The 15,232-nt window shown below is 42.7% G+C and overlaps 1 protein-coding gene across 7 annotated transcripts in view; it reads right to left on the reverse strand.

Annotated features, from left to right (window-relative positions):
• The window catches only part of WDR59 (WD repeat domain 59), a 94,337-nt gene that overhangs the window by 57,152 nt on the left and 21,953 nt on the right, over positions 1 to 15,232 (reverse strand). For all 7 annotated transcript variants that reach the window (XR_009216437.1, XR_009216438.1, XM_058528281.1 and 4 more), the window contains 5 exons: positions 14,418 to 14,553; positions 9,868 to 9,953; positions 8,681 to 8,761; positions 5,944 to 5,981; positions 2,328 to 2,416 (listed from right to left, as the gene is read on the reverse strand). Coding sequence is in view for 5 of the 7 variants with exons in the window: in XM_058528281.1 (XP_058384264.1) it covers positions 2,328 to 2,416; positions 5,944 to 5,981; positions 8,681 to 8,761; positions 9,868 to 9,953; positions 14,418 to 14,553 (430 nt within the window). In the remaining 2 variants the exon portion in view is untranslated. The remainder of the gene's footprint in view (positions 1 to 2,327; positions 2,417 to 5,943; positions 5,982 to 8,680; positions 8,762 to 9,867; positions 9,954 to 14,417; positions 14,554 to 15,232) is intronic.

Consider the following 15,232-nt stretch of genomic DNA (forward strand, 5'->3'; position numbering starts at 1 on the left):
AGAGACTTAAAATCTTCCTTTCTTAAGGGAATATTCCAAATTCATAAAAAGCTTTAGATACAAAAGATGTTCATTTTGGTGTGATTTGGAACACTAGAAAACCAGAAACAACATAAATAATCAATAAGTGGAGAATAATTACATTTTAGAATCAATTTTAGAACAGCTATCTGACACGATATGATGTAGCCACTAAAAATTATACTTAGAGATTATAATATGGGCAAAATGCATCTGTTGTAATGTTAAACGAAAAAAAGCATGTAGAACTATGTGCATGATATGATAAACCACGTTAAAAAAAAAAGCATAAGAAAACACCAAAATGCTAGCATTTGTCTCTGGGTAATAGGACTATGAATGATTTTTATTTTCTCTTTTATATTTTCTACAAAGTAACACAGCATGTATTACTTCCATAATTAGCATTAGTCTATGAGGTTAAGAGTGCAGTCTCCAGAACCAGCCTTCCTGGGTTCCAATCCTGACAACAGACTGTGCCTCAGTTTACTAATCAGTAGACTGGGAGTAATAACTGAACCTACTTTAAAGGCGAGTTATAAAGAGAAATGAATCAATACACATAAAGTTCTCAGAGCAATGCTTGCGCATAATAAACACTTGGTAAATGTTAGTATTATTAGTCATACGTGAGTTCAAATGAAAATCCAACGTTACCACTGATACTGCACTTTTTTAAGCCTCTGATGCTTGCTGCCATGAGTGCTGCTTTGACACTAGAGAGTGCCAGAAAAGTGAAAATAAGACCAACAAGTTTTACAATCCATCTGAGCAGAAGTCCCAAATATTAATAGTCAAAAAAAAAGTTAAAAGCCTCCAAACAAAATAGATAAAGGCTTGCTGAGGGAAGTCAGTGTTATTAGTGGACAATCAGGAGACTAGAAAGGAATAGTTCAGCTATATATTTCTACAAGATAAGGACACAAGTACTGTTTTGGAAAACAGGTACCGAGAGAGTTCATGGCTAAATACCAAACTGTTTCTCTTGCCTATGGCTCTGAAATCAGTCTAAAGCAAATATGTATGCACTACAAATTAAACAAACATATTTTATTTAAACCGTTTACCATACTATGCTAATACTTAAATACTATGCTAATAACAAAATAAATAAAACCAATTATTAATTTAAGAAATAAAGAGGGAGAACAATGGCTATTACCAGACTGGACTAAAGGGACCGACACAAAAACTAACATACAGAAGACATACCCATCCAACCTCTACTTAAAAATCACCTTTTCATCTAAGCTACCTAAGGCAGAGGGTTCAGCCAGCACACTGGTTCCCCAGCAGGTCCTGGCACCCAATCCAGCAGACTCCCAGTCTCTGCTTCACTTCCCTCCCCTCTCTCTAACTCTATGCTCTTATTTCCGGCTAGAAGGGGAAGGGAGCAGAGCGGCCAGAAGCCATGCTGAGACTTGACAGTCAGCAGGCGAGTTGGGACAGCCCCTGAACGAGTTTCAGGAAAAGTAAAAGTAGGTGCTCCCCACAAAGGATGAGAATTTCCAGCAGAGCAGGAAGCAGTATTCACACCCCAAATCGTACACAAGTCAACTGCTCTGTGCATTATTACCCAATCGTCTGGCAGTTAGATGTGGGGGAGGCTCTTCTCCTGCACCATTATTCTCACTGACGCCAACACACCAAACTTCCACCAGACTTTCCATTGCAGCAGGAGCCCAGCACCTTTCACCTCTTTCATGCCTACCAGTTACACCAGCTGCTGCAGCGAGAATACATGATCCACAGGCTCTTTGAGGCTGATGGGACAGCTGGACTTCTAAGGGAGGACTTGAGCATACTGAGTACCCCGCCTCAGTGATTTAGATTGGAAGTACTCAGGATGGCATCTGTCCTAAAACAACTAGTTTTCCCTTGCAGTTTGGGGCAGGGGTCAGAAGCCTGCTGACCATGCTAGAACAGCATCTGGTCCCCCACGCTTGATCTCCTCAATGATACATTATCATTATCTTTATTTTGAAGATAAGGAAACTGAGGCTTAGGGAAGTTTAGTGGCTCACCTGATATCATAATTAGGAGGCAGCAAAATGAGACTCTAACTTAGGTCAGGCCAAGTTCATTTCCTCAACCACAGATCATAATGCCTCACTTCCCTATCTTCCTTCAACACCAACTTGATCGGGAAGCAAATGTCATCTGGTACTGTGATCTTACAATGGCAATTTACCACACTGCACAGGGCACCCTGGACTTGCAAGACAAGTCCTGCTACTCACAACATCCTCTGCACACCCTCTAGGAGAGACTAAAGACCAACTGCGGGGGAAAAAGAGATTACTTACCCGCTTGTCCCATATCCGTACATCCCCGTCATGACTGGTGGCAAGGCAATTAGCATTTTTTTTATTCCATTTGACCTGCGAGGCACCCGCTGCAAAGAAAAATCAGAAGAAGAAAGCTGCTGCCCTCAACGCCTTCCGAACCAGAGTGGAGCACATCCAGGGGAGCTGGATAATGAGTTCTGGCTGAATAAGCACAGAACCCTTCAAGTTTCTATGACTGCACCAACTCTACCATTAAAGAGAAAATGAAGCCAAAAAACAAATGAATTAACACATGGGAACAGGATCAGAGTCACCTAATTGAGGAAATAACCTCCCTTGGGAAAAAAAACTACAGATAACCTCCGAGCAGAATCAGCAGGGAAATGTAGTTTCTTATAGAGCCATAGCTCAGGACGGGTCTGCTGGTTGGTAATTGACTCATCACACAACCTGCTCTTCATCTCTCCAACGACCAGGCTGGCGCTCCCAATAAGAAGGGCCTCAGCTCAATGCCTGCTCCTTCCCTTTTTTTTTTTTTTCCAGAGGGACAGTCTTGGAAAAACACAGCCTCCAGCTGAAGCTCAGCTGAAGAATAAGCCCCAGTGTTGCTCTCAGAAGGTTACGTGCACCCTCCCACTCTCATCTCCCCATGAGCAGTTAGAAATGACCACTGGCCCTGCACTGAGTTAGGGAAAGAGAACATCCCTGGCACTGTGTGAACTCAGTCCTTTTCCCATTCTGCCAAAACAAAGAGGTAACAACAATGACAAAAGAGCTACTTAAGAGAGGAGGCTTACTTTAAGATGCCAGAAGGGGCTGAGACATGCGGAAAACTGGGACATAGCACTTCTAGCTGACTCTTAAAAATAATCAAGTTAATTAATTATGATCTGAGACATATAATGGCTTGCAGGCCTGGCTGCAGAGAACATCCAACTGAACAAAAATACAAATGGTCTGTAAAGGCCTCAGGCACCAGAACAAGGATGGCTCTCCTTCCCGCCTCTTCCTGTTCTTGCTCAGACAACACAGGATATTTCTGCTTTGACATCTCTCCCTTTGGGTGGGTGTTTATTACCGGGGACACCATAACAGATCCAGGGCTTTGGAGAGCAACCTGATCCAAGAAGTCTAGAGAGTGTGAGAGAGAAAGCAAAGACTTAGAATCTAACAGGCACTAGAGTTAAGCCCCAGAACTTATCCTTGCTTGGTTTTGGTAAGGGTATTTGTTTGTTGGTTGTGTTTTTTCCTTGAGACACAGGGCATCTTAAGTCACCTAAGAACCAATGGTGGAGATCCCTAAAGACGGAGGAAGATAATGTATTCCTTAAGAGACCCAGTTTCTTTGCAAGAAAGGGTATCAGCTAAAGAATGAGTAAGAAGAGCCTGCTTCATCTCCCCGTGACAGAGTTATTTGAAGAGTTCCAAGAAAACATACTTTTCCCAGTGGAAAAGTGGGAATGGAGGTTTATCAGAACATAAAGCCTCCCAAAGGATTCTGGGAACCTCCTAATTCAATCTGCTTTACTAGGATCATGACACCAGGGTCAGAGGTCCCAGACTGTAAGAGTTCTCAGACAGAGAACACTCTGGAGTACCCATGGACATGCTCTTAGTGACTCTCTACTCCAAAGGTATAAACAATGTGCTCATGGACAGACGGGGACCATGAACTCTGTGGAGCAGCAGTATCCAAAGGCTGCTCCTTTCAGGGAATGTTAGATCAAGCAGCCTATAAAGGTCCTCAAGGGGCCGGCCCGCAGGCATAGTGGTTAAGTTTGGCGTGCTCCGCTTCAGTGGCCCGGGGTTTGCAGGTTTCCGGTTCGCGGACCTACACCACTCATCAAGCCATACTGTGGTGGCGACCCACATACAAATTAGAGGAAGACTGACACAGATGTTAGCTCACGGCCGATCTTCCTCAAGCAAAAAGAGGAAGACTGGCAACAGATGTTAGCTCACGGCCAATATGCCTCACCGAAAAAAAATAATAATAAAAAGTAAAGGTCCTCAAGCCTCTCATGAGCCTCTTTTCTCCCAGGGCAGCTTTGCCACCACTGAGAAACCTCACTCAGGTGCAAACAGGAAAGAAGTCCCCTACTTCTACTTTTTAGAAGGACCTATAACAGAAAAGAAAGCAATTCTAACAAGTGGGCTGAAAAAAAGAACTTTCATTTTAGAGTTCCTCTACAACCAATCTAACTTAGAAACCTGAAAATAGAAGTAATAAAGTCAGGGGGAGGTGACTGAGGCATTTACAGACGATTTGTATTTTCATTCAGTTGTATGTCCTCTGCAACCATGCCTGAGGGCCATTATATGTCTCAGATCATAAGTGCCTAAAATTAGGGGGTGGGGGGGGCACCAGATCAATAGACTTGTTAAGCACTTAGCACAAAGGCACAGGTGCTTGATTCCTACATCCACTTAACAACTATTTACAGGGAGCATCTCCTGGGTCAGGCACAAATGCTGACCTTGGCCTACAGCATTGAACAAGACAGACGTAGTCCCTAACCCCAAAGAACAGATAATCCAGCTGCTTAATACAGTTGTGATGCTAAATACCTTTAAATGATGAGGTATGGGGGTAAAGGGGAAAAAAGAAGAATCATGTAATCATTTTGGAGCAAAACACCAAATGTGTATTCAGATGTACCAAGAAGACACAAAGGAGAGAGATAATATAATATAAGCCAAATACTGATGATTGGGCTTCATCATTGTGAGTTATACCAGTTCCACACCCAAGTTCTACTCTCAGGAAGTAGCGGGAATACTCATAACAGCCCCAATGCAGAATTCCAAAAATAGTCAATTCCAACTGAGCAATGAAAACAGGGAGATCAGAAAGCAATTTCAAAGTTTCAGTGCATCCATATTAAATGACACCATGGGGACACAAGCAGCATAATCTAGATTGTGGGAAACCACAGGACAAACAATCTGATTTCTTCAATAAATAAATCACAGGAAAAGAAAAACAAATCAAAAAAGGAGAGGGATAAGAAACCCATCAATTTAAAAAGATGAGAAATATATTAACCACTTGCATGTAAGGACTTTATTTGGATTCTGATTCAAATAATTTGTAAAAAAAAAAAAAAAAAGAGAGAGAGAGAGCATTGGGGAAATTTCAATACTGCTTAAATAGTGTAATTATGTTTTTTAAAGGATTCTTATAAAAAATACTTACTGAAATGTTTGTTGATGAAATGATATAATACCTGAGATTTGCTTCAAAATAATCCCAAAGGGGACGGGGGTAGGGGGTGGGACAGTGGGTAGAGGTAAAGATGAAATAAGATCGGCCATACGTTGACAACTGCTGAAGCTGGATGATGAATACAAGGAAATTCATTTTCTTCTATTTTTCCACACATTTGAAATTTTCCACAATAAAAAGTTTAAAAACAAACCCATTTGGCTCCTGTCCTTGAATTCTGAAATAAGTTCCTGACCACACTCGACAGTCTGGACTCTTAACTTCTGAGAGCAGTATAAAGCAAGCCCCTTGCAATGTGGGACTTAGAATTCCACCCAGCCATGACAGAACATGGGGCATGGGGCAGTCAGTGTGAGAGAAGGAATGGAAGGAACGGAATGAAGAAGCCAGGGCGAAGTATACACTCACCTACAGCAGACAGTGCAACGGTAGGTTTCCTTGTGTCTCTGAAATATAAAAGTCAGAAATCAAATGCCCAATTCATATGCCACCTCCACCTGGTGTTTTCCCCCCTCTGCACACCTCTCTTCACTTTCCTTTCAGTGGGTACTTGGAGTTCAGTAGGAATGTGAGGGCCTTAAAAAGAAGGGCAAAGAGAAGCCTGTCTCCACCCAGGTAGATGAACTTTCTCAGATACTTCAATTGAGGCCAAGTCTGAATTTCAAATCATACAGCTGTATTCACAGAAAACAAACTACATGATTCAGCACGGCCTGGGCGACCCTGAGGTAGGAGTGGAGGAAGCCAAAAGAATCCCTTCCTGGTGTCATTTCTCCTAGTGGAACAAGGGTACAGTCACAGAGGCGTAACTCTGCAAGAACCTTCCTGACAGCATTTCAAAGGTAGAGTAAAAAACTGCTCTGGATGTTCACAATAGCCAAGAGGTGGAAGCAACCCAAGCGTCTACTGACTGACAAATGGATAAACAAAACGGGGCATACACATACAGAGAAATATTATTAGGTCTTAAAAAGGAAAGAAATCCTGTCACATGCTACAACACGGATGAATCTTGAGGACATAATGCTAAGTCAAATAAGTCAGTCACAAAAGGACAAATACTGTATGATTCCACTTATATGAGGTCCCTAGAGTAGTCAAATTCATAGAAACAGAAAGTAGAATGATCACTATCAGGGGGTGGGGGAGGGGGAAATGGAAGTTGTTGTTTAATAAGTATAAAGTTTTAGCTGTAGAAGATGAAAAAGTTCTAGAGATCTGTTGTACAACATTGTGAGCATGGTCATGCGCCATTTAATGACAGGGATACACTCTGAGAAATGCATCACTGGGCAATTTTGTCATTGTGTGAACATCATTGAGCACACTTCACAAACCTAGATGGTAGAGCCTACTACACACCTAGGCTAGATGGACTAATCCTATGGGACCACCATCGTATACGTGGTCCATCGTTCACCAAAACATCATTATGTGGCACATGACTGTATACTTAACACTACTGACTGTACACTTAAAAGTGGTGAAGATGGTAAATTTTATGTTTTGTGTTTTTTACCCACTATTAAAAAAAAATTATTCCTGGATGCAATGGGAGACTCTTGGAGAGAGAAGCTCCACGGTTCACAATAAATGGTAAAATGGCAGCACTGGGTGGCACTCTAGGGCTAGGAGGGCCACACAAGGCAAATCTGACATCTGACCTCCAGCTTACTATTTAAAAAACACGAAAATGAATTGTCAGTTCAGCGTCTTTTAATCTTTAAACTATGAAAATAATCGTTTTGGAGCCGGCCTGGTGGCGTAGCGGTTAAGTTCGCACGCTCTGCTTTGGTGACCCGGGGTTCGCAGGTTCGGATCCCAGGCGCGCATTGATGCACCGCTTGTCAAGCCATGCTGTGGCGGTGTCCCATATAAAGTAGAGGAAGATGAGCACGAATGTTAGTCCAGGGCCAATCTTCCTCAGCAAAAAGAGGAGGATTGGCATCGGATGTTAGTTCAGGGCTAATCTTCCTCACAAAAAAAAATAGAAAAGAAAATTGTTTTATGTAAATAAGCAATACTCTAACCTTGCTCCATAGCTCCTTTGGTTTTTTGTTTAAGAGCTTCTCTCTTCCATTTCTCTGGATTTTGTGCTCCTTTTCTCCCTCTGGCACTGCCTTTACAGACTCATCACCTCTGAAGAGCTAATCTGTACGGAATGCAGGTTACACACCCTTACTCCCTAGGAATCCCTTTCACTGGTCTGTCTGGTCTGTCAAATCTCCGTATCTGGCTTGTCTTCTGCCTACAGCTAACCTTTCAGTGTAAAACTTCACACAGCCACTGCCATTTGGGAGCAGAGTAGCCTGGTGAGGGAAGATGTGTCCCGTCTGGGAGACTCTATAGACTCTCTAGTTAGTTACCTCTAACTGTTATGGCAAAGGGAACTTTGCTCTCTAAGGGAAGAAGGGAATAGACATTTATTAAGAACTTATGATGTGCCAGGGTTGGGCCGTGTGCTCCTTACTCTTTACTCCACGAAGAGTAACTCTACCAGGTGGCTCTCAGCCCCCTTTTACGGATGGGGAATTGAAGCCTCACAAAGAGTGAGTAAAGAGCCCAGTAGATGTGTCTCCAAGTACCGCCTGCTGTAGTAGACGTGTGTCTGTGCCCATCAAATCCCCCATCGCCACTTGCCACTTCAGTAAACTTTAGCTTTACTTCCAAATGCCAGCACCTGTGTTTCTCTGCCAAAGGGATTTCCCGGGCTGCTGAAGCCTGTTTTGCAAACCTTTCTGACAGGACTGAAGTGCCAGGGAATTAAGGTCCCTGGGGGCCACCAATGACTGACAGTGAATAGCAGCCCCACTTCCTTAGCCTTTGAAGGTGGAACACCTTTGATGAGGGAGTTTTACACTAGCACTTAGTAGTCCCAGTAAGATTAAACTCCACCTGTTCACAGTGGTACCCACCTGCTCACAGTGGATAATGATAATGCACCCTCTATTTGTGGCCTTCTCGATCTTGTCTCTCTTCTCCATCCCCCTACAGTGTTTCTTTCACCTCCTAAATAACATGTCTGCAATGTATCCTTGTCTCAGGGTCTGCATCCAGAGGAAACCAAACCAAGACACCCAATATCTAAAACGAAGCTCCCAGATCGTCCCACAACCAAGTGGTTATGGCCCTTAATTGTTCTTACTTGATATCCCAAATGTAGATGTAGGTGTCCACAGAGCTGGTAACCAGGAGATCTGGCTCAAACACTGCCCAGTCCAAGTCGCTGGGAACACAAGAAACAAACAGAACAACAACAAAGAGAAAAAATTCAGAGTCCAGTTCCAAACCACTAACAGATTTAGTTTCTAGTGGCTTCAGAAAGTCGCCATTAATGGGCCTCTTAACACGGGTTAGGCTGGGAATCTCCAAAGTTCATCAGGAAAGAACAAGACTTATTGAGCTCTGAAGGAAACTTTCTGGTCCTTCCCCCTGTCATCACCAGCTATACTATCAGCTGCTCCCAAAAAAAGAAATGGAGCATTTCAACTAAAATACACACACACACTAAACAGACAAAACAAAGGAAAAACACAAAGTAATTTTTGACTTATCGTGTTCTAAATCAGACTCAACACAGGTACCTTGAGTAAAACCAACATCTCCTAAAGCAGTGGCAAAGGGCCATGTTGCTACACAGCTTTCAAGGAGGGCAAGCAGGCCTCTGGTTCTCCTACTCAGGCCCTCACTCCCAGAAAGGCAGTTACTACACAAACAGTTAACACAGGCCGGTGGTCTAGCCTTTCCCATCACTCCCCAGGTAAGCTTTACCACTCCTGCACTCCCTGTTGCTACTTCCCAGAACAAGGATTCCCCACCCAGAAACAGTGGCCCAAGGAAAGGATGGATCAAGAAGCACTCCAGAAGCCAAGTGGAAGGTCACGAGTGGGAGGCAACTGTGCATGTGGATAACAGACTGTGATGCAGGAGTTCTAGGTGGTGAACCACAGCTGATGGAGAAAGAGCAAAGGGCTGCGTCCTGATGTCTCTGTAGTCCTGGGCACTGCCAACTGAGAGCTGAGGGATTGTGCTGGCATAACTTCATCTCCCTCCTGTGGCAAAAACCACCTCTAATCTTTTACGCTGGACTGGGCTGTACCCAAGCGTCTTCTAGGGTCAAGGTTAACAGCTACACGAGCGCTGGTTCCTAAATACCTGTTGTTCTTCCCTGTGAAAGCCATCATCTCAGTGAATGCTAATGACCTAGCAGCCACCCAAGGCCAATGCAACACAGAGGGTCAAGCCATGGGAGGAGGAGGGTGTCTTCATTTCACTCCTCAAGGGACTGACATAGCGAGACAGGCCAGGGAGTTGTGGAGGGCTGGTGCCTACCTGATTACGCGAGTATGGCCTTGTAAGGTTGTGCCAACTTCCCCACTGCCGTCTTTCCACTTATAAAGGTCAATCCGTTGGTTACTCTGAAAAGAAAAAGGGAAAGAAGGCAGCAGGTAGTACATCAGAATATATGCTCTCAGCCTAATGTGCTTAAGGCTGAAAAGGGGAAGCCACATAGAAACCAACTTGCACAGCAAAGACCCTACAGGTTAACCTTTTCAGAAATAAGTACAATTAACATTTGAGCTAACCTCAGAAAAAGAAGAAAAGAAAGCTTCAATCAAACTAAAATTTCACTTAAAGAAACAATAAACCAGCAAAGGCTTCCTAAATATCATGAGCTTATGAATTCACTGAAAAGTAAATAAGGACTACTAATAGGCCGTTTAATAATAATATATATCGAATTGATATATATAATAGGCTGATTTTCATTTTAGCTCAGAGAAAGACAGATGTATAAAGTTCTGAGATTTTTATCCTGAAATGCCAGATTCCAATTCTAAATAGGTAAGGTTCCTGTGAAAGGTTAGCATTCAAAATAGCTTCCAATGGGAATAGGAGTGAAAAGAAAAGCCCCCTCATCTTACAATAATATTCCCTGCCATTTCCAGAGGATCTGCTAGTGCCAGTCTATGAACTAGGCACCTTAAAAAACCTGCCCTCTGATCCTTCCCACCACACTGCACACAAGGTGTCATCACCCATAGCACAGATGAGGCTCAAAAGTTGAGTGGGTGCTCAAGATAAAAGTGAGTGATGAAACTAGGACCTGACCTTAGATTTGCCCAACTCCAAAAAGGCTGCCTCTCCTGAAAAATGCTGCCTTCCAACCAAGAACAATAAAAGAAACAAAATCAATGACTTGAACTTCATCAAAATTAAAACTTTTATGTATCAAAGGACACTATCAAGAAAGTAAAAAGACAATCTACAGAACTGGAGAAAATATTTGCAAATCATATATCTAATAAGGGCCTAGTATCAAGAATATATAAAGAACTCTTAGAATTCAACAGCAAAAAGACAAACAATCCAGTTCAAAAATGGGCAAAGGATGTGAAAAGACATTTCTCCAAAAAACACATACAAATGGACAACAGGCACATGAAAAGATGCTCAACATAATTAGTCATTAGGGAAATGCAAATCAAAACCACAGTGAGGTACCACCTCACATCCACTAGGATGGCTATACTAAAAAAATTAAAAAAAAAACAAAACAGGAAATAAGTGTTAGCAAGATGTGGTGAAATTGGAACCCTTGTGCATTGCTGGTAGAACTGTAACACAGTTACAGTTTGTGAAAAACAGTTTGGTGCTTCAAAAAGTTAAACACAGACTAACATATAACCCTGCAATTCTGCTCCTAGGTCCATACCCAAAAGAATTGAAAACAAGTACCAAAAAAAAGTACATGTATACACGTTCATATCAGCACTTATTCACAATAGCCAGCTCAAATGTCCATCAGTGGATGAACAAATAAGCTAAATGTAGTGTACCCATACAACGGAATATTATATGGCCATGAAAAGGAGTGAAGTACTGATACACACTACAACACTATAACCACAGGACTGGGAACAGAATTTGTCACCCCAAAATATGCCTCTTTGGCATAAGAATTATTTTAGGCTGATTATTTTTAAGAAACAGCAGACACAGGGAAAAGCTCTGAAAACTTAGTAGAAGTTACCCATTTGTAAGGGAAATTTACATTTATAAGAGAAATCTCCATTTGTAAGGATGCCTTCCTCTCTGTACCAGGAAGGAGAGGATGACTAAATCTCTAGAAACTCTTATCAATAAAGGCAATGACTTAAATCTACTAACAACTTTACCCTTGTTTACTGTGTTGACCTCGTCTTAACAGAGTGTTAAGGCTATTTTTCAGGGGCTGTGAGCCAGCCAGGAGCATGGCCAGAAGAGACAATTTTGATCCGCCAATCAAAACTGATCCTGCCAGTGCTTCCACATGGCAGCCTGCCCTCCCTGATGCCTTAAAGCTCAGCCTATACCCTGGATAGGGGAGACAGAGTTGACAGCCTTCCTTTCATCTCCTTACCAACTGATTGCATAATAAAACATCTTCCCTCAAAGACTGGTGTACCACAGTATCAGGTTCTGTGTGCATTGGGTGGAGAGAGCCTTTGCTCAGTAACAACATGGATAAAGAAGCCACACACAAAAGGTCACATACTGTATAATTTCATTTATATGAAATACCCAAATAGATAAATCCATAGATACAGAACACAGACTGGTGGTTGCCAGGGACTGCGGGGAGAGGGTAATGGGGAGAAACTGCTTAATGGTACAGGGTCTCACTTTGGAACGATGGAATGTTTGGGAACTAGACAGAAGTAGTGGTTACACAACATTGTGAATGTAGTAAATGATACCGAATTGTTCACTTTAAAATGATTGTCTAAAAAAAAAGGCCAGGGCCAGCCCCAGTGGCACAGTGGTTATGTTATTGCACAAAATTGGGGTTCTCTGCCCGATGCACATAAACGAGCCAATTAATTATGGCATCAGCCTTTGAGGGGAGAAATCAGCTTTTATTCTGCGAGATCGATCTCCAGGGAGATAGGGGGCATGCGCAGTCAGAGCTGTCTCCCCGATTCAGGATTTGGGACAAAATTTAAGAGGTTGGGGAGAACAGGTTGGCACATGGAAACGCTGGTGGGACAGGTTTCAATTGGTGGGCTTCAGGTATTTATGGTAAGGTTTTAAACATTTATGATGAGGTTCTAAACATCTATGATGAAATTGGGAAGGAATTTTAACACCAGATTTTCCTGAATGAGGGACCCCTTGCTTCTGATACTAGTCCGGCTTTCAAGTTCCGGTCACGCCCTGGTCCTTGGATTCCGTAGAAGGAAGCTCTTTGGTTCCGAGGTCGTTTCAGGTCACGATTTCTTCTTTTGCGCATGCCCTGGCTGCGTGACTTTGCAATTTTTCTGAAAGACAATCCTTAATCACTTTGTTGATAAGAGTTGGGGTCTGTTCAAACTGGCTCTAAATGGGCCTGTGGTTACAGTTAAGTTCAGCATGCTCCGCTTGGGTTCCTAGACATGGACCTACACCACTCGTGGCCACGCTGTGGCAGTGACCCACATACAAAATAGAGGAAGACTGGCAACAGATGTTAGCTCAGGGTAAATCTTCCTCAGCAAAAAAATATTTTAAAAGGCAGTCTTTCTCACCACTCCTACACCAACGCAGTGTTGATCCACCTGGGGCAAGTACTGAGGGGTTCAGCCTAAATCAGTGGTTCCCGATAGGGCGATTTTGCCTCCTAGGGGACATTTGACAATATCTAGAGACATTTTTGGTTGTCATGACGAGGACGAGGGGAGATGCTACTGGGATCTAGTGGGTAGCGGCCAGGGATGCTGGTAAATCTCCTACAATGCACAGGACAGCGCCCACCATGAAGAATTATCTGGCCTAACATGTCAATAGTGCCGACCTTGAGAAACCCTGGACCAAATGATCAGGGACTGAAGGGGAGAGGGGAGATAAAGGGCCTAGAGGTATAAGCCAACAAAAAAGCATTCTTCCTAATACACAGGAGAGAGGTTGAGAATGGCAAAGCAGTGGACTGACTCTCTCCTTCTCTTTCAGAACAGTCTCCAAAACCAGTTCAACCTCAGACGTCCATGGTTAAAGTTAGATAGTCAGATTCGGTTCTGGAAATGATGAGGAAGAGCAGCTTTTTGTTTCTTCTAAAGCTGACAGTGTTGCTCTTCTTTTGTTTCTCAGGTGCTTTCCTCTCACAGACTGTCATTTCTCATAAGAACACATCCAGACAGCACCATGAATAGTCATATCCCCTGGGTGGTAAGAAGGGTTCCTTTAAATACTGTCCTTCCAGCCCAATGCAAAAGGAGCCAAAGGTTAAGATCTCGAATTGTTCTAAGAGAATAGAATGCTGATATAGAATCTGGCAAAAGATATCAGAGATGATCTAGCCCAGATCTTTTTTCAGTTATGAATCCCTCGGAACATCTAATAAAATGTATTATGCATCTTTTCCTTGGAAAAATTCACATATAAACAGGCATATAAAATTTTAGGGGGTTAACCGATCTATTGAATCCCAATCAAGAAAGAATCCCTTCCTTTGAGTGGAAGAGTGTATGGAATCTTCTGATCCCTCTGAAAGCAATGAAGGTCAACCCCAGCCCAGCTCACCAGTTCCCCCTTAGAACATATTTCTGAGTCACTGGCTAGTTACATTCCTGCTAAAGAAAACATGTTCTTATCACACAAGAAATAGAGGCATCTACCCCTTTCCCTTTCAAAATCTGGATTCAATCCTTAGAAACACAAGGTCTGACACCAATGGTACCAGCAAACATTTTTCATATATATATATTTTTTAATCTGTAATTTACCTCCATCTTCCTTTTAGAACCATTCACACCTCCTTTCTGCCTGAGAAATGAGTTACATTCTCTTCTCTACACAGAATATAGATCGACCAGCCCAAGATCACACATTGAAAAGCCTTTTCTATACTCCTTAAATGAGCTCACCGAAGCTGCAAAATAGTGTGCAAAGCTGTCATGAGGATTCCACTGTACAGCTCCGACGTCCCATTTGCTCTGGCGAGAGATCTTTCGGTGACCTTCGAAAGGGGCATCTAGATTAACGATGTATAGGAATCGGCGGCTAGGAAAACAACATCAACATTATAACAATATAACAGCATTAGCGTTAAGATAGAAAAGTACCTTTAGAATTACATATGGTTTGCAAGCAGTGCCCAAAAAATCCCCAGAGATAGACGATGTTTATGTACTCTGAAAGGCATCCAAGTGACAAGAGTAACTCAAGGTGGCTGTTAGGCAAGCGACAAGAGTAACTCAAGGTGGCTGTTAGACAAGCAGGAGCCGTAACCCTATGAGTCTACCTCTAAACATGGTCTTCCCTTCAATAGCCATGGAGTCTGACCTCTTCCTACCAGATTCAACTCCAACCCTACCTCTCTCCCAGCCTTTTCCAATCCCCCAGCTAGGACCAGTCACTGCTTCTACATTACTCTCACTATGCAGTCTGCATTTCGACTGCAGCATTTATCTCCACAGAACTCCTAATGTTAAGGCTCTTGTCCCGAACAAACTAAGAGTTTGGAGGACGGACCATGTCTCGAATATCTCTGTATGTCCTCATCACTAGGCACAGTGCTTTGAATTCAATAAACGTGTGTTAAATTAAACACATCACTTATCACTTATCACTTAGCCAAATATTCTGTAGAAAATCTCAAACTCCCTTGCAAGTGGACTACTTGGTGAAGGAAAACTAAATTAAATCTATCAGGAGGGGAAATAATAACCAAAATATAATA

The sequence above is a fragment of the Diceros bicornis genome, chromosome 32 (genome assembly GCF_020826845.1).
Source record: "Diceros bicornis minor isolate mBicDic1 chromosome 32, mDicBic1.mat.cur, whole genome shotgun sequence".
NCBI classification, from domain to species: domain Eukaryota; kingdom Metazoa; phylum Chordata; class Mammalia; order Perissodactyla; family Rhinocerotidae; genus Diceros; species Diceros bicornis.